The sequence below is a fragment of the Diceros bicornis genome, chromosome 17, assembly GCF_020826845.1.
Source record: "Diceros bicornis minor isolate mBicDic1 chromosome 17, mDicBic1.mat.cur, whole genome shotgun sequence".
Classification (NCBI taxonomy): Eukaryota; Metazoa; Chordata; class Mammalia; order Perissodactyla; family Rhinocerotidae; genus Diceros; species Diceros bicornis.
Window position 1 is genome coordinate 56,888,388 of NC_080756.1, and position 25,767 is coordinate 56,914,154.

General features: G+C 38.6%; 2 protein-coding genes across 2 annotated transcripts in view; one reads left to right on the forward strand and one right to left on the reverse strand.

Annotated features, from left to right (window-relative positions):
• NDUFA9 (NADH:ubiquinone oxidoreductase subunit A9) overlaps positions 1-1,254 on the reverse strand; it is a 33,701-nt gene extending 32,447 nt beyond the window's left edge. The window contains exon 1 of the mRNA XM_058559015.1: positions 1,059-1,254. Coding sequence (XP_058414998.1) covers positions 1,059-1,107 — 49 coding nt within the window. The 5' untranslated portion in view covers positions 1,108-1,254. The remainder of the gene's footprint in view (positions 1-1,058) is intronic.
• Positions 1,255-1,469: 215 nt separating this feature from the next.
• The window catches only part of AKAP3 (A-kinase anchoring protein 3), a 28,919-nt gene continuing 4,621 nt past the window's right edge, over positions 1,470-25,767 (forward strand). The window contains exons 1-3 of the mRNA XM_058559014.1: positions 1,470-1,521; positions 10,348-10,443; positions 20,418-22,730. Of these exons, the coding sequence (XP_058414997.1) occupies positions 1,501-1,521; positions 10,348-10,443; positions 20,418-22,730 (2,430 nt within the window). The 5' untranslated portion in view covers positions 1,470-1,500. The remainder of the gene's footprint in view (positions 1,522-10,347; positions 10,444-20,417; positions 22,731-25,767) is intronic.

Sequence of the window (25,767 nt, forward strand, 5' to 3'; positions counted from 1 at the left end):
AGAATCCTCCAAATACTCCTGACTTTCACCTCAGGCTGAACATTAGAACTACCTGTGGAGCTTTTTAAAATTTAAGGTGCAAGGAGCCAATCTCAAAAATTCTGATTCAATAGCTCTGCAGTGAGTCTCCATTTCTATTTTACAAAGCTCTAAGAACGATTCTGACACGTAGCTAATTCTGAGAGCAAATGATACTCTAGGATGACTAAAGTACTACGGACAAACACAACTTTTGGAGGTTGATTAGCGTGTGTTTGTGAAGGGGTGGAGGGTGAAAGAATGATAGTGGAGTGTAACTGTATTAAATTCCCTTGCTTTTCTAGCCTCTCTCGGAGAATAGAAGAGCAAAGGTACGCTCTCAATTTGAGGACCATGACAGCGGATCCAATAAGAATAAAACGTAAAATGAACGACGCTTAGACAAATCCTAAAATATCCTTTAATCTTCTTCCTTTTCCTTTCCACCAAGCTGCTGATTCTTCTCTCCCCTCGCGCCCCAGCGCCTCGATGCAGCACACTCTACATCTGTAGAGATGCTTTTGATTTAGAAAGTGCTTTGATAAATATTATTTCATTTAATGTTTTCAGAAACTCCTTGACGTTGTGGTATTATCATTTCTACTTTGCCACGAAGAATCTGGAAGTTGAGAACAATTCAGCGTTTGCACAAGGTCATAAACTCAATCCACGAAGAACCCTCTCCCCACTATCTTTTTTCCATTCCTTTCAGATTCCTCGTCTCGCCCGGCCCGCCACAAATATTTAGCATAAACCTACAAACCTATCAGAACTCTGATTCTCTCGACCCTTCACTGTGCCCCACCTTCTCCCCTTTCCGTTGCTCACGTTCTCTCAGCGCAGACCCCTTCCCAAGTGCACAATTTAATATGTGAGCCGGGGAGAGGGAAAGGAAAGGAAAAACTGAGGCAGCTCCGAACCTAGGAAAACCAAGAAGCCCAGGAAGACGGCGCGACCGCTGCAGCACGGCGCCACTCCCCAAACTTTAGAGCCCCGTCTCGGAATCCCGATCGGAGGCAGCCGTTCCCGGTGACACTTACGTGACATTGGCAGGGCCCGGACAACCCGAGGGTGAACGGCGGCCGCCATCTTCTCCCAGAATCCCCCACCGCCGGCGCTCCGACCGACTACGGCTACTAAGCTGGGTCAAAAGTAATCGTCCACGCCTGTCTGCGCAGGCGCGAACCAGGAAAAGTAGGGGTGGGTCAGAGATTGGGGTGGAGTGTGGCCGAGAAGAGAGCTGGGGAAAGCGAGAGAGCGAGACGGAAGGGAGAGAACGTGAAGACGGGGAAGAAGGGAAATAGAAAGAAAAGACTTTTGGGGTCGGAATCCCAGATATGGAATGGACCGTAAAGATAATTTCATTGCCGAGGAACCCGAAGTTTAGAGTCAACCAGTGACTGACTCAAGGGCATACGACATGGCAGAACCCGAGCTTCAGGAGCCCGGCTCTCGTGACTCTCAGTTCATTGTTCCCTGAAAATGGCAAACAGGGCAGCCCTGGTGAGACTAGGGGAAGGTGGGGGCGTGGCCCCTGAATTCGGAAAGTTCTTTAAGGAGAGAACCAGGGCCCAGGGGAGGGAGTGTACAAGAAATGAGCGGGGCGGGGACGCAGAGGGAGAACGTGAGGAAGAGAAATAGAAATGAGGAAGTGCACGTCGAACTCGCCAAGCACATTCTCTCCTTGGAGCCTTTGCTCTTTTCTGTTGCCTTTTCCTGACATGCTGACTCAGATGTTTCCACCAGCTCAAGTCTCTGCTTGCAGATGACCTCCTTGGAGACTTCTCTGAGATCTTATCCAGGGTGATCATCATTCCAACTGTCTATTATTGTTATTACTTATCAAAGCACCTGACATATGAACCCAGAAATTCTTAACCTGCAGTGAGATTCATGAGTGGACTTGAGGAAGTCTGTGAACCTCCTGAAATGTTATGTAAAACTTGGTGTGTGTACCATTTGTACGTTTTTGTAGGAAGAAACTCAATGTGGCTCTTTCTAGAGCAGTGGTTTGTAATTTTTTTTTTAACTGTGGACCCCTTTAAGAATTTGCATTGTTCTAGAAAGAAGTGTTTAGAGCCCGAGGAGATTCCAGAAAGATTAGACTAAACACTTGCGTTTTTAAATAGTTTATTCTGGTCAACCTCTCAAGATCCCCAAGTAGGGGACAGCAACCAGCAGCCTGTCCTGAGACATCTACCTTGGGCTTATCAGAAAACAAACTAGTTTGGGGGATCTTTCTACACATGATGATTCTTTCAGTGCTTTGTATTTTCAGGAAGAAAGGAGTGTGCCTTGCTGGGGTGGACAAAAGACCTGTAGTAAGTAGAGGTTACCTATTATTAGGCTTGTAAGATTGGTTGTTCCCACTCCACCCCACCCCTGCTGTTTACTGAGGTGTCACCTACCAAACTGAATTGGAAGAGTTAAGAAACTCTTGAAGAAATTTTAGCAGAGAAGTTTAATAATGCTATGTTGTCGTGTATTTCTTGGCCTCATCCTATGTTCACTCAGTACTTAAAATTTGCTAATGTTTGATTCTGGGGTCAGTATGAATATAAACATACTTTGTGGGTTCTGATAAATTGACAGACCCGGTTATCATCAGCAACCTCCTAACACCTGTGTGAAATTGCCAGTTGTGTTATTTTATATCTCGAAGTCAAACACCGCCTCATGTTCTCAATACTAGTTTTTTGTGTGTGTGTGTGAGGAAGCCCTGAGCCAACATCTGCCAGTCCTCCTCTTTTTGCTGAGGAAGACTGGCCCTGGGCTAACATCCATGCCCATCTTCCTCCACTTTATATGGAACGCCACCACAGCATGGCTTGACAAGCGGTGCGTCAGTGCGCGCCCGGGATCTGGGCCTGCGAACCCCGGGCCGCCGCAGCAGAGGTGCGCACTTAACCGCCTGTGCCACCGGGCCAGCCCCTCAATACTAGTTTTAAGGTGACATGCTATAGTTGAAAGAGCACTGACTTAAAACTCAGAATGTTAGATCCCAGTCCTAGTTCTATCAGTTATTAGTTTTGACCTGGGCAAGCTTATACACCTGTCTAGCAGGGAAAATGATACCTGCCCTGTTACCTCAAAAGGTTATTGTGAGGATCAGATGACATATGGAGGTGAAGGTGCTTTGTCAACTGGAAAGTGCTGTATGCGTGTACAGCCCTCCTCCTTTATCCACGGAGCATACGTCCCAAGACCCCCAATAGATGCCTGAAACCACAGGGTACCAAACTCTGTATATGCTATGTTCTTTCCTATACATACACGCCTGAGATCAAGTTTAATTTATAAATTAGGCAGTAAGAGATTAACAACAATAACTAATAATAAAATGGAACAATTCTAACAATATACTGTAATAAAAGTCGTGAATATGGTCTCTCTCTCAATATCTTGTACAAATTTAATGCTTTTTCCATCTTAAATAGGCATTTGTCATGCACTGTGGCTATAAATTTTGCAATTTGAGGTGCAACAGCAAAACTAGCACGAATTTCTTTTTCCTTCTTCATAATTTCGTGGATAGAAGATTCACTCTTACTGTAGATCTTAGCAACGTCAGCAAATGATTTTTTTTTCTTTCCTTATTGAGAACTTTCACCTTTTCAGTTAAAGGAAGTACTTTACGGCTTCTCTTTGGCATATCCGAATTGCCAGCATCACTACTGTTGCACTTTGGGGCCATTATTAAGTAAAGTAAAGGTTACTTGAACACGAGCACTGCGATACCGCGACAGGCGAGCTGATAACCCGGATGGCTACTAAGTGACTAAGGGTGGGTAACATATACAGCGTGGATACAGTGGACAAAGGGATGATTCACATCCAGGGCAGGACAGAGCAGGATGGTGCAAGATTTCATGATGCTACTGGGAACAGGGCACTATTTAAAACTTATGAATTGTTTATTTTTGAAATTTTCTATTTAATATTTTCGGACTGCCATTGACCATGGGTAACTGAAACCGCAGAAAGCGAAACCGAGGATAATGGAGACTGCTGTAGGTGCAGTTCTATTCAAATACCACTGAAGTATCAAAATCATAAAATGTTAGAGCTGGAAGGGGTTGTAAGAGATCAGCAAGCCCAATTTCTTTATTTTAAAGATGAAGAAACAGACCTAATATAAAAGATCATCAGTAGATAAATAACCTTGTTGAAAGAAGCCTGTAATAAATCAGTCACTTTTGAATTCATTAACAATTTTAATATTTCTCTTGTGGCCTTGGTCAGAGATTCTTTTTGCTTCATGGAAACTATGTATTAGTCCTATATTTAATCATTCATTAAGAGTACTTATGGTACATTTCCAAAGAGAATATACTAGTAATAAAGTCCTCCTCAAGCCTAGACATTGCCAACCAAATGCCTCTTGGTCTGATTTATCCCAGTACACTTCCTCAGGTCAAGGCATTGCAGAGGATGGATTAGTGTTACGGTAGCTCTGACCACCTAAGACAAATTATAACCCAGAGTTGGTCAGTTTAGGCAAAATATCCCAAAATTTACATTTTTACAAAAGGTAAGATGCTTATGATTAAGAAGAGTCCAAACTGGATGCCACAAAATGAAGTGATTCCATGGGCTTTGCATAAAAAGTTTAGGAGACCCTCAATTCTTTTATTTCTTACTCTCTGCACCCATCTAGATTTGTTAATACATAATACTTACTCTGTTGTAAGTGGAATCCATTGGCAAAATTTCCCCCTCCCATATTCCTTACCTAAATTAGACAATTAAAGAAGAAAATTAATCCAGAGAAAGCAAGCCCAGTCCTTCCAAACTAAGCATCAGAGCCTTGGAGTGTATCTTCATCCCTCCCCTTGTCCTTTGAGGACTCAATTTCTGGTAGCCTCACCACTGTTGCTATAGAGACAATGATATCACCAGCGTGATTCTGATGTCACTCTCCAGTCCCAACAAGGAGGAGGTACATGGAAGGCTGGGGGAGGAAACAAGATCTTGAGCTGAGCAAGAACATCCCAGCATCTTCATTGACTTTAAAAGTATATTCTGGAGTCTTCTGTGGTTCACTATTCCAGTGCTGCAGAGGTAGGAAATCCCCTTGGACTGATAAAACAGTCCATTTGCTGATCTTTTGTGGTTAAAAGGGAGAATTCAGTGACAAGTGATGGGTAACTTTTAATGTTCAACCCAGCCTCCCTCTTTGCCCACTCAATTTTAATTTTACATCAGAGTCTTCCGGAAATAAATGAGCCTCTCCCTTAGCAGCATTACAGCTAAACCTCCCATCTTTGCTTCTGAAGTTTTAATTTTGTTGCAGATTGGCCAGATCTCCTTGACTTTCCTTTTGGGGAAATGAGGGGCTCTCACCCCCTGCTTCCCAATTTGAAGATGAGACTGGAATCTTGACTATCTGCTGACTTTTCCTCTTCATTGTGTGGCTATTCCAAAAGTTTCTTTCCAGGGCTCTAATAGCAAAATCAGACTGGTATAGTTCTGAGTCCTGATTCTCATCCACTTTCATCCTCTCACTATTATTTCTAAAGCTTTGGCTAGACAACAGAACTGGAAAAAGGCAGGATATGTACAGCTATGAGGAGAAAGTGTCTGTGCTAATGGGGCACTAGAGGAAAAAGCTGTGGAAAGGGCAAGTGAAAATACAGGAGATCCACAGGAAAGCTTAACAGTGAATGACCACTGAGATACACGCACACACACTTCTGGTCCTTATTAAACAAAATCAATTGAGAATAATTTCACCAACAATCAAATCTATTGAGTGTCTACAATGTGCCAGGCGCTTAGAGAAAAGAAGTGAGAGAGCAAAAGAGAATGGATATAATAAAATATATTCTTCCTTTTTAAAACTAGTAATAAAACCTGGTTGAATAAAATTCAAAACTTCATCAGATATGTGTCCACCCCACAAATGCTTCATTTATGCTGCCTGTAATTTGAGCTTTTCTGTGAAGTTAGGAACCTTGAATAAACAGGGACCTCTTGTTTATGATGAGTACAGGAGAAAATGTCTTGTGATGAAGCTGTGGTCTGGGACGCAGCACCATACCCAGACCCTGGTGTCTCCCCGGCTGGCATTCGTGCTTTGCACTCCTCCTTGATTGTTATTATATCACACTGACATTTTTAAGGAACATTTTAGGTCAGTGCTTATATTGGCCACAGGATCCGTCTGTTGGCCATAGAAAAATTTCACAGCTTCCAGGAGGTTAACCTTCAGAGCTGTAATATTTAAAGGACTACATCCACTGGTTTTAATATTCCCTTTCTGGGCCTCAATTTTCTAATCTGTAAATTGAGTGTGTTAGAATAAGTGGTTTCTAAGGTCTATTTATCTTTACATTGTATATACTCAGCTTTCTTTCCTCATCAGATTTAATAGATATCACAAAGCATCCTTTTTTTTTTATTTTCTACCCTAACTCAAGGATATTATTCACCAGATTTGAAGTTAAGAAATTTATCCATTCATTGGCTCCATTAAACTCTTTAGATTTTCCTTCCCTCTTTTCCATTTCATTATGGGAAATATATACAGATTAAGAAGCCTGAATATCATTATCAGCAAAAGGTATTTAAGTACTTCTTTATATATACTATTATCTAGGACAATTTAGGGAGTTTAAAGTCTAAAACAAGCTTCGTGGATGCAGATAAACATGCAGAAGATATAGAAAATAGAATGAAAACAGTAGGACATATGTAAGTGGAAGTGTTTGCTGGAGATAGATGACTAATAAATGTACTTTCTGTTTATGAAGGAAGTACAAGAGCAATTTTGAGGTGTTCATTTATTGGTATTATTGGGATAGGAAGGACAATTAATAAATCATTGGATAAGTATTCACCCCTTGGGTAAGTCTCTGGGGTGAACTTATCCCCCAAAGGAGTCAAACTTCAAGTAAGCCTGAATGTATGACTTACCACCATAGCAAACTTGAGCAAGCCATTTCTTTTTTGTTGTCAGATTCTCCAATTTAAGAAAGAAAAATTGAGCTATCTGGAATTAGATATAGGCGGTATTCATGTATTCCTTCTTTCAGCAATTATTCAGCACCAGCTTTACGATACTAGCTACTATGAGGGATACCAAGATGAGTAAGAAAATGCATCTGCCCTCGTGAAGCCATCTAATAAAGGAGATGAAATATATGTGAGCAATTAAAATACTAGATAGGATGCAAATTGAAACAAAATATGATGGAAATTTAGATGAGGGAGAAATCTCATTCAATTAGGTGTTTAGAAAATATTTCATGGATAGGATAAGCTTTGACTTGTAATATGAAGTAAGGGTGGGATTTAGAGAGACATTATTAGGGGGCTGGGTGGATATTCCAAGATGAGAGTACAATGCACTAATGTCTGCTATTTAAATGTCTTAATAAAGATAGTATAAGGAAGATAATTGATCTAGAAGCTGGTTTTAACATTAACTATGAATTCCCTTTATAAAAGGAGGACGTATATTTCCTCTCAAGTCCTGAAAGGAATACTTACAAAGTGATTGGAGATCCATGAGTTCAGGGCACTTTTTCTCCATTCTGGCTACTTACCTTCTGACTTCCTATTCAAGCATGTTTGAGATTAGGCTAAAATCTTTCAGTTTCCTCATTGTTAAATAAGCCTATATATCAATGGTTTGAAAGTGGAGGATAGCAATAGTCATTTCAGAAATGATTGGCCAGAAGGTGAAACTTTTTTTTTGCCATTTGGGAACCATCAAACTGCACCAAGAATAAGGTCTAGACTTTAAATTTGAATGTCATTTTTGCTCATCGCTTGTGTACTACATGTGAAAAATAATGAATAAGTCGAAACATTGTTTGGTAATAAAAGCAATACGGTTCATATGTAAAATTAGCTATTTTTATTTGTGTCTTTCCATTGCAGATTCCGTATATTACATGGCAGGAGGGGTGGGTAAACTTAGAGATAGTGAAGACAACAACAAATTAATCAAGAGCTTTTCTCATATCTCAGAACCTGTCCTCAGTGAGAGTAAGTGATCACATAACTTCCTTAATTTTTGTAATTAATTTTCATCATTACTTTTTAATTGGGCTATGTAGCTTAAATAAGTCAGTAGATCCTATTGATTTTATCATTTTCTATTAGAAGTAATTCATTAGGATGAAATATAAACTGGAGATTAAGAAACATAAGTTTCTGGCTCTCACTTGCACTGTCAACAGTCCAGAACAACCTGTTTCCAAGTCTTCTCATACTTTGCCCAAGTAATAGTACCATCTGTTCCTTTCTTCATGGTCATGATTCAAGCATAAGAATATATATAATAGTGAGCTGTTGAGGGACAATATGGGGTTTAACTTCATAAACATTAACAGCTTCCTTGTTAGGGTTAAAAGAACAACGTTAAAATAAGATACCAAAGAAGGTTAGGAAATCTCAGAGAAAATTTTTAAAGAAAAGAATAAATAATTATCTTTCTGGAGCTGGCCAGTCTTTCTCAGAGAAGATCTCTCCAAATAAGCCCAGGCCAAGGGAGTCTCATTTCTAGATGTACATTAGAATTACCCAGGAGCTTTTAAGAAATTCAATGCCTGAGTTTCCCCACCCAAAAACTATTGAAAAAAGATTCTCTGGGGGGTGGTATCTCAGATTCAATATTTTTAAACAATTCTCTGGGTAATTCTAAGGTCTAATCAGTGTGGAGAACCCATTGCTTACCCAAGGAATCTGTTGTATTACAGCATCAGGATGAGTAAAAGAAATTTTCCCTAGCTCAGTAATCTGAGTTAGTGCTTGGGTATGAAAATGAGTACAAGTCCTTGTGGGAGAAAGAACAAGTAGCTCTTGAAAGATCTTATATTTTCTTTTTAATAATTTCTCATAATATTCTATATAATAAAAATAATATATCCACTTATAAATAAGTTTAAATCATGTATGTAATCTGTGTTTGATTTGTGTTGGTTTTATTTTGAGGGAGGATTCTACCCCCACCACAGCCCAAAGTCCTTTAAAACAATTATTTCCAATTAACCAGATATTCAACCCCTAATAATACTCTACTTATTTCAAGTAATTCTTTATAAAACATAGTTTTACTCTAAAAAATTAGGATAAACTTTTGGACTTTATTATAACAGAGCTTTAAACCAGTATTTTGTTGGAAACAAAATAGGAATATTATGTCTGTCTCACAAAGATGTTTAGGGACACTGGGGAGGAAAAATTGGCCATCTTATCCCACCTTGCTTATTGAGAAGTATAGATATAAGGAAATAGGTTTATAATGAAAGAAGTGAAACTTCAGTGTGGAAGCCTAGTAATGGAAGTCTGGCATGGAAAAAGAGGGCAAAGAGAAGCTTCTTGTACTTGTAGATTATCAGTGGGCAAATTTCACGATAATTAGCTGTGTTTTCAAAGACTACCAAATAAGATGTAATACTGTGGAAAATGGATGAGATTAAGTCCAAAGGCCAAAGGAGTATATGGAATAGGGTCTCTGATGCTCAGTTGTGAGGTGAGGCATTATGTATAATACGAAGCAAGTATAAGCAATTCTTTCAAGAAAAATGGCTACAAATGAGAGAAGAGAGAAGTAGTAACCAGAGGGAGTCTTGGGGTGGAAGAAGACAACTAAAATGAATATCGGCTTTCTGGTTTGGAAAACTAGGTGGATGATGGCATCATTACAGAGGTTAGGGAATGCAGCAAAGCGTTGGGAGAGATGAAAGAATCAACATCAGCAAGGGCATCTCTGCATCCATGGACAAAGACCCATTGGATGGTGCTCATGACATCTCTCTTCCGGCATTCAGAAGTTTGGCTGAGCCATGGAGACTGAGAATTCCCCCAGGATACTTGGCTAACTGGAGGAGAAATTAGTCTTAAGGAAGAGCTATTAGACTTACTGCTAATGTTAGTAAGTTAGTGCTCTAGAAATTAATTAAAAATGAAGCATATATTACTTTAAAAATAAGTTGATGGGACAAGAACAGGCAAGGGAGAAGTAAATTAATTCTATTTTGATCATGTTATGTTTTGAAGATGTGGAGGGGATGTCAAGCAAGGACACAAAGAGCAGGACATGGCTGCTCAGGTTCATGCGTGAGCAAATCTGTATTGAGCACCTCTAGCATGTACCAGCCACTGGCCTCAGCACTGGAGATACGTATGTTTAAGAAACTTTTCTGCAGTTGAGAGCTGAGGATGAAGATACCCAGAGTTAAGTGGGCCTGAAGTAGCTCTTGGGATAGGTCTCTATTGGAAGCATTGCTCCTATTTTCCACACCTCAGCCACTTACCTTATTTCTCCTTACTCTCATATAACTTGCCCTTTTAATGACTCTCATTTTTTTCAACTTTCAGATGTCAGATAGGGTTGACTGGTTACAAAGTCAAAATGGAGTATGCAAAGTTGACGTCTATTCACCCGGAGATAGCCAACCCCAGGACTGGAAATTGGTAAGGGTCAACCTCCTTATAAATACTGGGTTAGGAACATATGGGGACCTTATATTAAGGCAGCCTTATTCTCTCCACCACCACTACCCACCGCTTATTTTTGAAGATGGAATTCTTGGGGGGAAAATGAACTGCTTTAGAACAAAAAATTTCCATCTAGAATTTTTTTGGAAAAAATTCCTTTAATATGGTATTTAGCAGGAGAAATATGCTATAAATAATGAAAAAACTATATATTACAGCTGTAAAATTTTGTTTCATTTTCAAACAGAAAGGGATTGTATTTCAAACAGAAATGTCTCCAAAGTTCATAGATACTATTTTCTGAAATGTAGAGTGCCTCAAAATTCTCAGAACTATAAACATTTTTCTAAGTAACATTGTCATTCTGCCTTCATCATTCAACAAACATTTATTAAATACTTAGTATCAGGCACTGTAAGTCAGAACATGGAAACCATACCAGTAATTTAATATGTAAAAATTGTTTAGTAAAAGACAGTTAACTAAGTTAACTACTAAAAGCTGTAAAAAAGGACTCTGAGAGTTCTAGAATTAGCAAATGCAGAAAGCAGCTACTACCTCTAGGCTGAGACAGTCAGTGATCGGGGAAGAAACTGAGAACTCACAAAAGCTCCCTCTCCCTCAACCAAGGCTGCTTCAGATCTCTGGAGGATCTGAGGATCCACAGGAATATGCACACTTGCCAGAGGGCACAGGTGAGCCAAAAGGGAAGCCCTTTCCTCCTGCTATGACCCTGCAGTGTCCCTCCAGTGTCCTCTATTAACAAAGCCAGCTGCCAAAAGTGAAACATTTAAAGGGTTCAGTTCCAGTGTCACAAAGCAAGACAAAGAAAGGTAGACTTGGAGTTGAGAGATAATAATGGATAACCGGCACAGACACTATGCTAAGTCTTAGGGTCAGAGATATACAAAAAGACAGAATTCTCTCCCTTAAAGGATTTCATAATCTAATGGAATCACTCTTGTCATCCTCATCCTTAGTATTAACATTTTTCAAACACCTGCTTTCATGTAATGTTACATGGCCCATCTTCTGTTTGTCCAAAATCTATTTGGTATATCTTTACATAGCCTAAGAGAGAAAACATTAACAAAATTACATAAGACATTAATACATATTGATAATAAATATCCAATTACTACAGAGTAAGTGCCAACCAAAAGTGCTTCTACTAGGTCTTTTATTTACCTCTGCCCTTTCATTTAGAACAACAAAATATAGACAAGTTTCAAAATTAAATCAAATTAACAAAAATTTCTTGATTTTTCACTAAGTGAGAAGCACTGTGGGGGATGCAAAAAAGAACAAAACAATTTCTGCCCTCATAGACCTTACCATTCATTTGGGAAAATAAAAAATACACCTGTGAAAATATAAATATAATTTAAAAACTCTAAATAACTGGTGGACCCTAATTATGAGAAGTTCATCAGCCACTATGGAAAATGGTAGGAGATTTCTCAAAAAATTAAAAATAGAAATACCATATGATCCAGCTATTCCACTACTGAGTATTTATCCAAAGAACATGAAATCAGTAATTCAAAAAGATATGTGCACCCCTATGTTCATAGCAGCATTATTCACAATAGCCAAGACATGGAAGCAACCCAAGTGCCCAAAAATGGATGAATGGGTAAAGAATATGTGTTATATATATAAAGTGGAATACTACTCAGCCATAAAAAAAACAAAATTGTGCCATTTGCAACAACATAGTTGGACCTTGAAAGTATTGTGCTGAGCGAAACAAGTCAGACAGAGAAAGACAAATAACATATGAGTTCACTCATATGTGGAAGATAAGCAAACAAACACATAGATAAGGAGAATAGATTAGTGGTTACCAGAGAAGGGGGTGGGGGGAGAGCAAAAGGGGTAAAGGGACACATATGTATGTGATGGATAAAAACTGGACTGTTGGTGGTGAACATGATGCAATATATACAGAAACAAATATAGTGATGTACACCTGAAATTTACACAATGTTGTAGGCCGATATGACTCCAATAAAATAATTTAAAAAAAAAGAAGTTCATGATAATTTGCAAAATGGATTTTCTGGACAATAATTGCTATAGGTGTTTAAAGAACAGATCATTTAAGGAGGTGGTCGGGGAAAATTTTATAGTGTTTAATCAAGCTGGAGGTGAAGAAGAATAGGACTGGAGGTGTATATGAAAACTAAGCTACTAAAGCAGAAGATGGCTGAGCAGAGGAGATTAAACCTCTTAACCCTTTCCATATTCTCCTTCATGGACATGAAAATTTCCCCTGGCCTTAATTAAGAAAGATTCAGAAATAATTTGGCATCCACCTTCCCCAGCTGCTCAGGATACTACTATATAAGAAGAGAAAGAGCTAAATGTTGCAAGAGGGCAAAGGGATTAGGAAGAGATGGATGTTTGATGGTAGACTGCATTGATAGAAAAGAAATGTGGTTAGTCTTTCACTCACTATGGCTTCATCAACCACTTTTGCAAAATTCTTTTGGATCAAGTAGAATAATGGTCATAGAATGCATACATTTTAGGTTTAAAAAACATAGACAATAAAAACCCATAACACAGCAAGCTAAAACAACTCTTTAGATTCCATCATAAAGCTCTACGTCATGCTGTAGGTTTGTTGTTTTTTTTTTAATGTGCCGTGAAAAGAATGGAAAAAGATAAAAGACTATACCCCATATCTATATTATAATAAGACTTTCCTGTACATATTACAGCCCAATTATGGAAGCATGCCTATTTGCAGATAGTGTGCTTATCTATAAATAAGTAGGTAACATTAAGGGATAATTTTCAAAAAAGGGTAAAATCAAGAGTCCCAATCAGATATGGAAGTGAATGCATGTTAAAGATTTTATTTAACTCATGAATGAGAAAATTGGTGAGGTGTTACAATCAGTTCAAAGGAGAATTAACAAAAGATATATTCATAGATCAGGAATATTGAAATGAATGTGCAAATAGAGGCAAAACTGGCCTCTTCCACAATGAGGAAGGAAGTTGGCTGAACCTCCGTTGGACAGAATTTACATGTCTATAGACATGTAGAATTATTTTGCATTACTATCAAATATCTACAGCTTACAGAGTTGTGAAATAGCTCCCATAGAATCAGTATGTAGGAGGCTGTAGACAATGCTTAATCTATAGACTGTGGACTATAGACAACGCATAGTTTTCTAGTGAAGCACAAATATTTTGTCCCTTCACTTTCCTCCATTTTGATAAAATGTCTCAAAATAAGGTAACTTTTGATTACAAAATAAGGCTAGTCTCATCAGATTTGGTCTGATTATTTACGTAGGTATAGCAACTGGATAGACCTTAAGTTTGCTTTCCTGGAAGTTTTCATAAAGAATCCCATATTGGACTTTTAAATAAACCATTATTTGCTGTCCTGAGACTAGGAAGTCAAGACTGAGAAACTCTCTCCACCAAGTTGTACCTGCAGTCCCTAGAAAAACAAACATGTACACCATTGGATTTCTCAGAAACTGTTGTTCCAAAATATAGTGTCAACTGCTTACATTAATCATAACTTTTAACCAAAGTACTTTCTATTCTTTCTATTTCACAAAGAAAACTGGGGAAGGGGAGGTGTATTATTATGAACTGTCACATACCAGCTAAAGTGCAGACTAGCAGAGCTCATGAACACACATAAGACAATTTTCTACAGCCACATACATCCCTTATACAACCTAAGTGGCACAAATGAACACATTCATTAACAGACCCAAAGATATAGCCTCCATAGTAATAAAAAATAAGAAGCAGGGGCTGGCCTGGTGGTATAGCAGTTAAGTTCATGCATTTCTCTTCGGCGGCCTGGGGTTCACTGGTTTGGATCCTGGGCACGGACCTACTCACTGCTCATCAAGCCATGCCGAGGCAGTGTCCCATATAGAAGAGCTACAACTCTATGATACAACTATGATACACAACTATGTACTGGGGCTTTGGGGAGAAAAAAAAGAGGAAGATTGGCAACAGATGTTAGTGCAGGGCCAATCTTTCTCAAAAAAAAAAAATGAAGTAGCTTTAGAGGCACTGATACAGCAACACCTCTAAAGATTAAAAAAAAAAAAAAAGAAGAAGCAAAAGCATATAAACTATGCTTAGCTATCAACATTTCAGTATTCTGTCTTACTTAGAAATGATGTAAGTATCCAATAACTATCCATTAATTAACTCAATTTAATACCAGTCCAGTGTTTTAAATTATATAAAAATGTTGGAAATTTGTCATCAAGCTGACATACTATAAAACATAATAACTGTTGACATAAAGTTTTTCAGAATAATTATTCAATTTGATTAAACACAAATTTATATTTTTCGTGATCTTAAACAGTAAGTAGAAGTAATACTAGCTTATTGGATCTGTATAACATGTATAAATTTATGAAGAGCATATCAAAGTAAAATAAAAATGTGCGATTGTATTATACTTAAAACTAATCAGAAAAAGCATAACTATTTTTATTAAACCAAAAGTATTAAACTAATCTTGTTTACCAAATGTTTACCTAACTTATGTGAACTTAGGTTCCTAAAATATTTCTGAGTTATGTTCTATAAGAATACTGTTTCCAATCAGAATAAAGATCTTTTAATTTAAGAGACTTTATAATCTTATTAATACCATGTGGAGGTAGGGAGTCATTACTACTTACACTTAATGCTTTTCTGAATGACAGATACATAGTGATACAAATGCTGATAGACAGCTTATGGCCTCAATTCTAAACTTTCAGCCATTAGATTCAAATGTGCAGTTTTCAACAAAAAATCATAAGGCATATAAAAAAATGGGATATTGTGGCCCATTCAAAATAAATAAATAAATAAATAAATAAATAAATAAATAAATAAAAACTGTCTCTGAAAATGATCTGATGGCAGATTACTAGACAAAGACTATAAAACAACTATCTTAAAGATACTCAAAGAACTAAAGAAAAGATGTGGATAAAGTCAAGAAAACATTGTATGAATAAAATGGAAATGTCAACAAAGAGATAGAAAACCTTAAAGATAACCTAAAAGAAATTCTGAAGCTGAAAAGTGCAATAGATGAAATAAAAAATTTACTAGAGAGACTCAAAGACAGATTTGAGCAGGCAAAAGAAAGAATCAGCAAACTTGAAGTTAGGACAATGGAAATTATCAAGTCTAAGGAACAAAACAAAGAAAAGATTGATGAAAAGTGAACAGAGCCAAAGGGATCTGTGGGCCACCATCAAGCAGACAACTATATGCATTGTGGGAATCCCAGTAGGAGAAGAGAAAGAGAAAGGGGCAGAGAGAATATTTGAAGAAATAATGGCTGAAAAAGTCCCAAGTCTGATGAAAGGCATGAATATAAACATCCAAGAAGTTCAACCAACCCCAATAAGATAAATTCAGAGACCCACACTGAGACACATTATAATCAAACTTTCAAAAGACAAAGACAAATGGAATATAGACAGACATGATTTTTGTCACTTCCAGGCCTAGACCACAAAAGTCTCCCATTCAATCCTCCACAGTCTCTACTATTCCCCATACACTGGCTTGAAGAAAAGGTTCTGAGGTCCTAGGGTAGGGTGAAACCATGCAAAAGCAGAGCCTGAGTCCCTGAGTCACTGTGAAGAAGGTTGCTCCTTGAATGCCCTCTCTAAATAAAGCGATTGACAAATAAACCACTTTTGTTATACCACTAATAGTTCAGGGGCTATCTGATTTAAAATTAGCATTACTCCGAATAATATATTTTGCCTGTGTCATTTTGTTGCCAAGAATGCCCACCCTATTACATCTGACTGTCAAAATGCTTAAAAGTCTTCTCAAATGCAATTTCTTTCTCTAGTTACCAGCCAAAATTATCTCTCCCTCTTCTAACATTAAGTATATCTCTTTTTATTATTTTATAGCACTGATCATATAGTATTTAATAATATTTGTGTTCATGTTTTGTCTCTACAGTAAACTGTATGCTTCCAGAAGGCAAGGGTCACATTTCTTTCACCTTTATACATCCCACAGTATCTGGTAGAGTGTGTTGTACACAGACACTATATACATATTGAATTATACAGGTAGTTTCTGTTACACATCCTTCATTTCCCCTAAATCACCTCTGCAATAGAGTGCTGTCAGGTTGATCCTCCCAGCGGATAGTTTGTACATTGGAAGCTGATTTTCCATTCTTGAATGCTGTCTTTGCTCTGACTCCAGCACCTTTGCTCTGTCCCCTTTTCAGACATGCATAGGCAGCTGTCTTTCCTAAAACTTCTTCTTAAAGCTAAATTTTATCCATGTAGAATTTCCCGCTTGTTATTGACCTTTGGTTCAGAAAAATAACCTCTTAAAAGATTCATTACAGAAACTCAGTAGTTTCCCCACACATCCCACCCAGTCTGACAGGAATGAATCGCAGAACACATCCCCTCACCATGCTTTCTTCCAGCCCTTCCCTTTTCACCCAGAGCACTGCTTCCCCATCCATGTAGGAAGTCGGGTTTTATTCCCTAGGACTCCCACAGCTGGGTAACTATGTTTCACTGAATTCCCCTCAAGATCAAGCTTATTAACTTCTCTTATCTTCTCTTACCTTTTCTGAACTCTATTCTTTTTTTTGAAATGTTTAAGTAGTATTATCTATCTTATATACACAACTTTAAGTATAAAAATAATTTTGTTCATATTATCTCATTTAATCTTAAACACAATCATATGAGGTAATTATAAAAAATAATAATTACTATATGATCCAGCAATTCCACTTCCAGGTATATATCTGAAGAAAACAAAATAACTACCTTGAAAAGATATCTGCACCTCTATGTTCATTGCAGCAGTATTTACAATAGCCCCGAAGCAGAAGCAACCTAAGTGTCCGTCAATGGATGAATGAATAAAGAAAACGTGGTATATATGTATAGGGAATATTATTCAGCCACAAAAAGGAAGGAAATCTTGCCATTTGCAACAACATGGATGGACCTTGAAGGCATTATGTTAAGTGAAATAAGTCAGACAGAGAAAGACAAATACTGTATGATCTCACTCAAATAATAATAATAACTCAGATACAGAGAACAGTTTGATAGTTGCCAGAGGCAGAGGGTGCGGGGGTGGGTGAAATGGGTGAAGATGGTCAAAAGGTACAAACTTCCAGCTTCAAAATAAATACGTCCTGAGGATAGCATAGTGCCTATATATAATAATACTATATCGTATATTTGAAAGTTGCTAAGAGTAAATCTTAAAAGTTATCATCACAAGAAAAAAAATTTGAACTGTGTGTGGTTATGGATGTTAACTAGACTTATTGTGATCATCATTTTGCAATATATACAAATATTGAATCATGTTGTACACCTGAAACTAATATAATCTTATGTGTCAACTCTATCTCAATAATAATAATAATAAACTTTCAGCCATGCATCAAAATAAACACAGGAGACAGCCCTGATGGCCCAGTTGTTAAAGTTCGGCATGCTCCACTTCAGCAGCCAGGTTCAATTCCCAGGCACAGAACCACACCACTCATCTGTCAGTAGCCATGCTGTGGCGGCAGCTCACTTAGAAGAACTAGAAGGACTTACAACTAGAATATATAGCTATGTACTGGGGCTTTGGGGAGGGGAAAAAAAGTGAGAGATGAAAGTTGTCAACAGATGTTAGCTCAGGGTGACTCTTTCCCAGCAAAATACAAAAATAAAAGTTAAAAAAAGCAGGGAGGAGGGTTTGCTTTAAAAGTAAGTAAATAAATAAACACAGAAACACAAAACTCACCTGTCCAGAGATCAAAGAGCTCTTCTCCTTCCAAGTGGGCACAAAATTCATAGTTGATTTGAGCTTAAGATGGGCAAAAAATGCTAGCAAAACTAATTTTCTGTTGTTTCTCACCCAACACAGGATAGATCTCTATAAACCATTAATCCACTAAAGAGATCACCAAATGGTCAGACAATAAAACCAAATTCTCCATCATTGCTGCCACCAATGATTATTGGCCATAAAGGAACCAAAATGAAAACCAAAAGCAAAATTAGTAGAGAGGAAAATTAAAACAAGAAAGCAGAAAGTCTGTGAAGTTCTGTTGCCACTTTGGATGCACCTCTGGGGGCCAAGAAAAGACGCAGCTGGCTCACTTCTCTCACAACGACATTCACCTCTGTCAGGTGAATCTGTGAGGCATCGTGGCAAAGACTTCCAAAACTGTCAAAAGATTATTTTCAGAGAAGGGCGAAATAATGACTCTCACACATATATAAAAATAAACTCATGTTAAAGATTTTATTTAGTCATTAATAAGGAACTGGTGAGGTTCAAAGGAGAATCAAGAAAAAAAGACACATATATAGATCAGGAATATTGAAGTAAATGTGCAAATGGAGGCAAAACTGACCTTTTCCGCAGTGGGAAAGAAAGCCAGTTAAACCTTCCCTGGTCGGAATTAACATGTGTATCGACAAGAATTTATACTGCATTGCTATCAGTTATCTACAGTGTACAGAGTTGTAAAATAGTTCTAAGAGAATCAGAAAATGTGGAAGGGTATTCCCTAGATTATGCCTAGTTTACCACTGAAGCACAAAATTTCCCTGTAGTAGCTATTCTTCAAATTAGGAGAACCATTTAGGAGGACTTCGAAGCAAGCACTATGGCCCATAAGCAGCTTAAACTAGCCCTGTAGAGGACTGGTGCAACTGCTTTTCTCTTCTTTCCAAGTTATCAAAACATGGCAGCGTAGTGTAGGGATGGAGAGGACCGATTTTAGAGTCTGAACTGGGCTTGAATACTAGTCCCCATCGTGTGGTAGCTGTGAGATGCCAGCCAATGTATTTAACTTCTCTAAGCCTCAGTTTTTTCACCTGTGAAACTAGAAGAGTAATACCTGCCTTACAGGGTGTGTATGAGGATTAAATGAAATAATGTGTGTGAAGCATTTAGCGCAGTGCCTGGCAAACATAAATATTTAACAAACAGTAGCTCGTAACTATATGACACTTGGTAATTAAATACCAAACTATTCTTTAAAGATGGGTAATATTCGTGGTCATTCCCAGATAGACATAACTCCAGTAATTCCAATGATCCTTTACTTTTGATAGCCAATAGGACACCTTCACATTCACTTTTATTTTGGCCTATGTTCAAGTGAAGAATATAGATTACAATATGTAGACATATAAATACGTGCATGTGCTTATCACAGCTGGTGTCCACCAAAGAATCTGTATTCTCTCAAAACTAATAAATTGTCCACAATTATAAATCAGATTGTTAACTCAAGTGATGTCGAATAGTCCATTGGAAGCCATTTAGCATATCAAGATTGTACTTGTGTAGCCTTGCAAAGTGGTAAATTATGCACAATTGTCCTTGAATTTTCTAATTTTTTGAAAACTATACTTGTAATAGAAGATCCAAAGAAAAACAGAAAAACCATAGAAAATAGCTCTTAATATCAATACAAGAAAAATCTGATTCAGTTCAAATGCTAACTGCTATGTAGCCGATAACTGTCAGATCTTAGGAATATATGCTGTTAGATGCAATATAGTGTAGCAGCCGAGAGCATGGGCTCTGGATTCGGACTGCCTGGGTTGGAACTCCTTCTCCATCAATGATTAGCTATATAATCTCAAATAAGTAACTAACTTAATCTCTCAGTTCTTTAATTTCCTCCTCTAAAAACATGAATAATAAGAGAGTTAATATTTAAGTGTGAGAATAATATTAAATGAGATAATAGTCTCAAAATACTTGGAACAGTGCCTGATACATAGTAAACACTCAATAAATGTTGGTTACTTTATTGTGATGATGAAGCATTTAAGACTTGAGAGGTGGCCATTTTTGTAACTGATCTTTGAGGTTATCCTGAATATCCCCATATCTTTACTTTGTTATAGTCGGATGAATCCTTGTCTATTTTTAAGGACGCCTCAACTGATCCTATAAGAGTGCTCAGCTGGCTCCGCAGAGACCTGGAAAGAAGTACAGCAGAGTTCCAAGATATTAGATTCAAGGCCGGAGAATCATCACTTGGTGGGGAAATGACCAACTCAGGAGACCCAGGCAAGGGTTTCTTTGTGGACTATTACAACACCACCACCAAGGGCAGTCCAGGGAGATTGCATTTTGAGATAACTCACAGAGAGAACCCTGCCCAGGGCCCCGGTGCCCAAGTTGGTAATGGGAGTTCAGTAGATGAAGTTTCCTTCTATGCTAACCGCCTCACAAATCTAGTCATAGCCATGGCCCGCAAGGAGATCAATGAGAGGATAGATGGCTCTGAAAACAAATGTATCCATCAGTCATTGTACATGGAGGATGAACCCACACCCAACAAATGCCTGAGTACAGTTGCATCAGAGCTGGTGAATGAGACCTTCTCTGCATGTTCCAAGAATGCTACCTCAGATAAAGCTCCTGGCTCTGGTGACAGACCCTCAGGATCATTACAGAGTCCCCCAAATTTGAAATACAAAAGCACTTTGAAGATTAAGGAGAGCTCCAAGGAAAGCAAGGGTCCAGATGACAAGCCTGCTTCTAAGAAGTCTTTCTTCTATAAGGAAGTGTTTGAATCTCGTAATGCAGGTGATGCCAAAGAGGGTAGAAGGTCCTTACCTGCGGAAAGAAAGATGTTCAGAGGGCAAGAAAGGCCTGATGACTTTACAGCTTCTGTTAGTCAAGGGATCATGACCTATGCTAACAACGTGGTATCCGAGATGATGGTCTCTATCATGAAGACACTGAGGATCCAAGTGAAGGACACAACCATTATCGCCATCCTGCTAAAGAAGGTACTAATCAAGCATGCGAAAGAGGTGGTCTCAGATCTCATCGACTCCTTCATGAAGAACCTCCACAATGTCACAGGGACCCTCATGACTGATTCAGAATTTGTCTCTGCTGTGAAAAGAAGTCTCTTCTCTCACGGAAGCCAGAAGGCCACAGATATCATGGATGCCATGCTGCATAAGCTATACACTGTGATGTTTGCCAAGAAACCTGAGAATATCAGGAAAACCAAGGACAAGTCTGAGAGTTATTCCCTTGTCTCCATGAAAGGAATGGGTGACCCTAAAAACCGAAATGTCAACTTTGCAACAATGAAATCTGAAGGTAAATTGAGAGAAAAAATGTTGTCTAGTGCAGCCAAACCAGAGAAGGAGAAGACTTGTGCTGAAACTCTGGGAGAACACATTATCAAAGAGGGACTGACCTTGTGGCATAAAAGTCAGCATAAAGAAGGAATGTCTCCAGGTTTACAGCGTGCAACATTTGCAGCTCCCAACAAACAGTACAAGCCTGCACCAGACAGTCCCCTAGGATACCCTCTGGATACTTGCAACCTCACCCCCCCTATGTATCACCCAGAGAATTTTATGTGTGATTCAGACTCCTGGGCCAAAGACCTGATCGTATCTGCCTTACTTCTGATTCAATACCACCTGGCCCAGGGAGGAAGCATGGATGCACAGAGCTTCCTTGAAGCTGCCAGCACCACCAACTTTCCCACCACCAAGTCCCCTGAAGTTTCTGATGAGCCCAGCCTTAAGTCTCCACATATGGGAGGTGACCAAGAAGAAGCAGAAAAGAAGGACCTAAAGAGCATTTTCTTCAACTTTATCCGGAATTTACTTGGTGAAACCATTTTCAAGAGGGACCGTAGCTCTGAACTCAAGGTGCCAGAACAGCCAATTAAGGAAGGAGATGGCCACCACTGTGAAAGACCTGTAACACCTTCTCCCATCAAACTAAGTGAAGGCGATGAAGCTGGTGGTACATTTGCTGGGCTGACTAAGATAGTTGCCAGTCAGCGAGATGGCCACATGAATGGTCAGATGATAGAACATCTGATGGACTCAGTGATGAAGTTATGTCTCATTATTGCCAAGTCCTGTGACTCTCCCATGGCAGAACTGGGAGATGATAATTCTGGGGATGCCAGCAGGCCAACTTCAGCCTTCCCAGATAGTTTATATGAGTGTTTACCAGCCAAGGGCACAGGGACAGCAGAGGCTGTCTTGCAGAATGCCTATCAAGCTATCCATAATGAGTTGAGAGGTGTATCAGGACAGCCCCCTGAAGGATGTGCAGCACCCAAAGTGGTTGTCAGCAATCATAGCCTAAATGATACGATTCAGAACAAGCAACTCCAAGCTGTGCTTCAATGGGTAGCTGCCTCTGAGCTCAATGTCCCTATTTTGTACTTTGCTGGTGACGATGAAGGAATCCAGGAGAAGGTAAGGAAGTAGAGTCAGAGGAATCTGGAAAGATTAAGAGTTAATTAGGGTTTTAAGTTCTGTTTTCTTTCTGAATGAGAAGATAGCCACAAGAAGAGTAGTACGGGGACAGTAAGAATTTGAAGATCATGCCTCCTGACAGAGATAATTGCCCAGTAAAAGGTATATAAAAGGGAAAAAAAGAGGGATAAATCATAAATCATTTTTATATATATACAATATATGTATTAGAGATCAATCAAATCTGATCTTTTTTCTGCATGTATTGGTGCAAATGCACAGATGAGGAACCTCCAAGAGGCTTGGTGAAAGAATCAGATTAAGGTCTGAGCTTCAGACTGAACTTTGGATAGGACAGCATTGCCCAAAGAATGAGAAGGAGCAGCTAGGAAGCATCCTGGGAATGTGTTGAGGGGGATGGAGGGTGAAGGATCAAGATTTATGACCTTTTCAAACCCGTCATTAATCTCTTAGCTGGTTTTCTAGGAGATGTTGGGGATATGAAGGGATTCAATAAATAACATCCTGCTTCCCCTCACCGTATGTTCTGAATCAATTGAGAAGTACGACTAAAGAGTAGGGCCAGTGGGAAATCAACTTATCACTGTTATTACTCATAAAGGTAAGTGTGCCTTCTATCTCTTTGTTCCTCCCAAGGAAGGCCTTGGAACTGCTCACTGAAAGAAAATTTTGAGCCTGGAAAGCATGAGCACTTATGCAAGTTGCTGCTTTATGCTAGTGTAGAGGAATTAAGGAAGAGAGACCATCCCCACAACACACACACGCTTAGGGCTTTTGATTATTTTGTCTCAATTGAGAAAAGTGGAACAATGGCGGTTACCAATTAAGTAGTAAGGAGTGGCATAAGAGGCTGAGATTATTCATAAAAATAATTCATCCTCGTAGAAACTAGATGATGTGAAGGAAAAGGCTTTCTCTGTTTAATATGTGGTATTAATAACCTTTGTAACTGGGTTACTTGGTTTATCTGATGACTGGGAAGACACAGGATTGTGTTGCATCCAGATTAGGCTACACTAAGCCTGAAAAAGAAACTGTATGATCTATAAACTCATTACTCAAAGTGTGGTCTGTGGACCAACAGCATTGTACTTGTTAGAAGTACAGAATCGCAGACTTCACTCCCGACCTACTGAATCAGAATCTTCATTTTAGCAAAATCCCCAGGTGACTTGTGTGCATAGTCAAGTTTGGACTGGAGAACAGAACATGGAGTTCTGATCCTAGGTATGTCCCCAAGAGTCCTTGGCAAGCTCTGTCTCTTTACAGTTTTTCCAATCTATAAACAGACAACTATTTTGGTCCATAGCAATTAGCAGAAGGGGCTGTATTCACAAAAGTTTTAGATTGATGAAAAAAATCTAAAAAGAAGGATAACTTTCATGTGTACAATATGTGAAACAGGCTTTTGTTCTGTAGACATCTTTTACGTCAAACCCATCATATGTAATGCGTAATACATTTTGATTATTTTGAATTAGAATGTCTGTAATCTAAAATGGGGACAATAGACTTGCAGTCCTCCTTCTACATAGACACACACACACACACACACGCATACACACACTCATACAGATTTGCCCACTGTAAAGATATAGACAATCATCTATTTTATTAAAGGAAAAGAGCGGAAAGGATGGGCAGCAGCACATCCAAACTTCAACTAATGAGTAGATTTGCATTGAACATCAATATATTTTTAAGAATAGTTGGATGAAGTATACACCAAAGAAATTACTTTAAAATGATTTGATATTTTTTTGGAAAGAGATTTAATTAATGTGTGCAAATATTCTCACGCTGATGCAGGTGATTAAACCCAGTAACACCGGGATGCCCATTAGCCCAATTCCTTTAAACAAATTTGCATCCTTTGTGTGCATAATTCAAAATCCAAAGGGACAAAAGGATGCACAGTGAGAATTAAGAGCTTTTTCTCATCTTTATCTCCCGTCTCATTGCCCCTCCCTGGAGAAAACCATTCTGATTAATTTCTTGTTTATCCTTCCAGAAATACATATGCATACACAAGTGAATACTTCTACGTATATATGTTTTTTTGTGTGTGTGTGTGAGGAAGATCAGCCCTGAGCTAACATCCATGCCAATCCTCCTCTTTTTGCTGAGGAAGACCGGCCCTGAGCTAACATCCATCGCCAATCCTCCTCCTTTTTTTCCCCCAAAGCCCCAGCAGATAGTTGTATGTCATAGTTGCACATCTTTCTAGCTGCTGTATGTGGGACACGGCCGCAGCATGGCCAGAGAAGCGGTGCGTCGGTGTGTGCCCGGGATCCGAACCCGGGCCGCCAGTAGCGGAGCTCGGGCACTTAACCGCTAAGCCACGGGGCCGGCCCTATGTATATATATTTTTAAAGTCACAAATTGTAGTGCAATATATATATTCTTTTCTGCAACATACAGAACTGCCATATTCTTTTTAATGGCTACAAATTCTTTTATGAAGGTGCTATATTTAACCATTCCCCTAGGTATGGACATTTAAGTTACCAATATTTTACTACTACAAGCAATGCTGTATGCACAGATTCAAATGTATCTGTATGTGCTAAACACCTAGGAAAGAAATTTCAAGATCACCACAAATGTATATTTGTATATTTGATATATACTGCCAAATTGCCTTCATAGTGCTTGCGCCAATTTGCACACCTCAAAAACAGTGTGCGAGTGCCCGTTTCCCATACTTTAACCAACAGTGAGTGCCAAATTTTTGATCTTTGCCAAGCGTTGCCTTACTTTGTACTTGTTAGAAATGAGGGTATCTTTTCATATGTTTAAGAGCCATTTGAATTTGTTTTTTGTGGATGGTTTGTTTATAACCTGCTCATTTTTCTATTGGGTTGTTGGTCTTTTTCTTATTGATCTGTAAGATTTCTATATATCCAAGGAAATTAGCCTTTGTAATATTAAATATAATTTGTTGTCATTTGTCTTTTGATTGGTGCTTTTTGTCGTTTTGACCATATAGAATTTTAGAAATGTTTCTGTAGTCAAA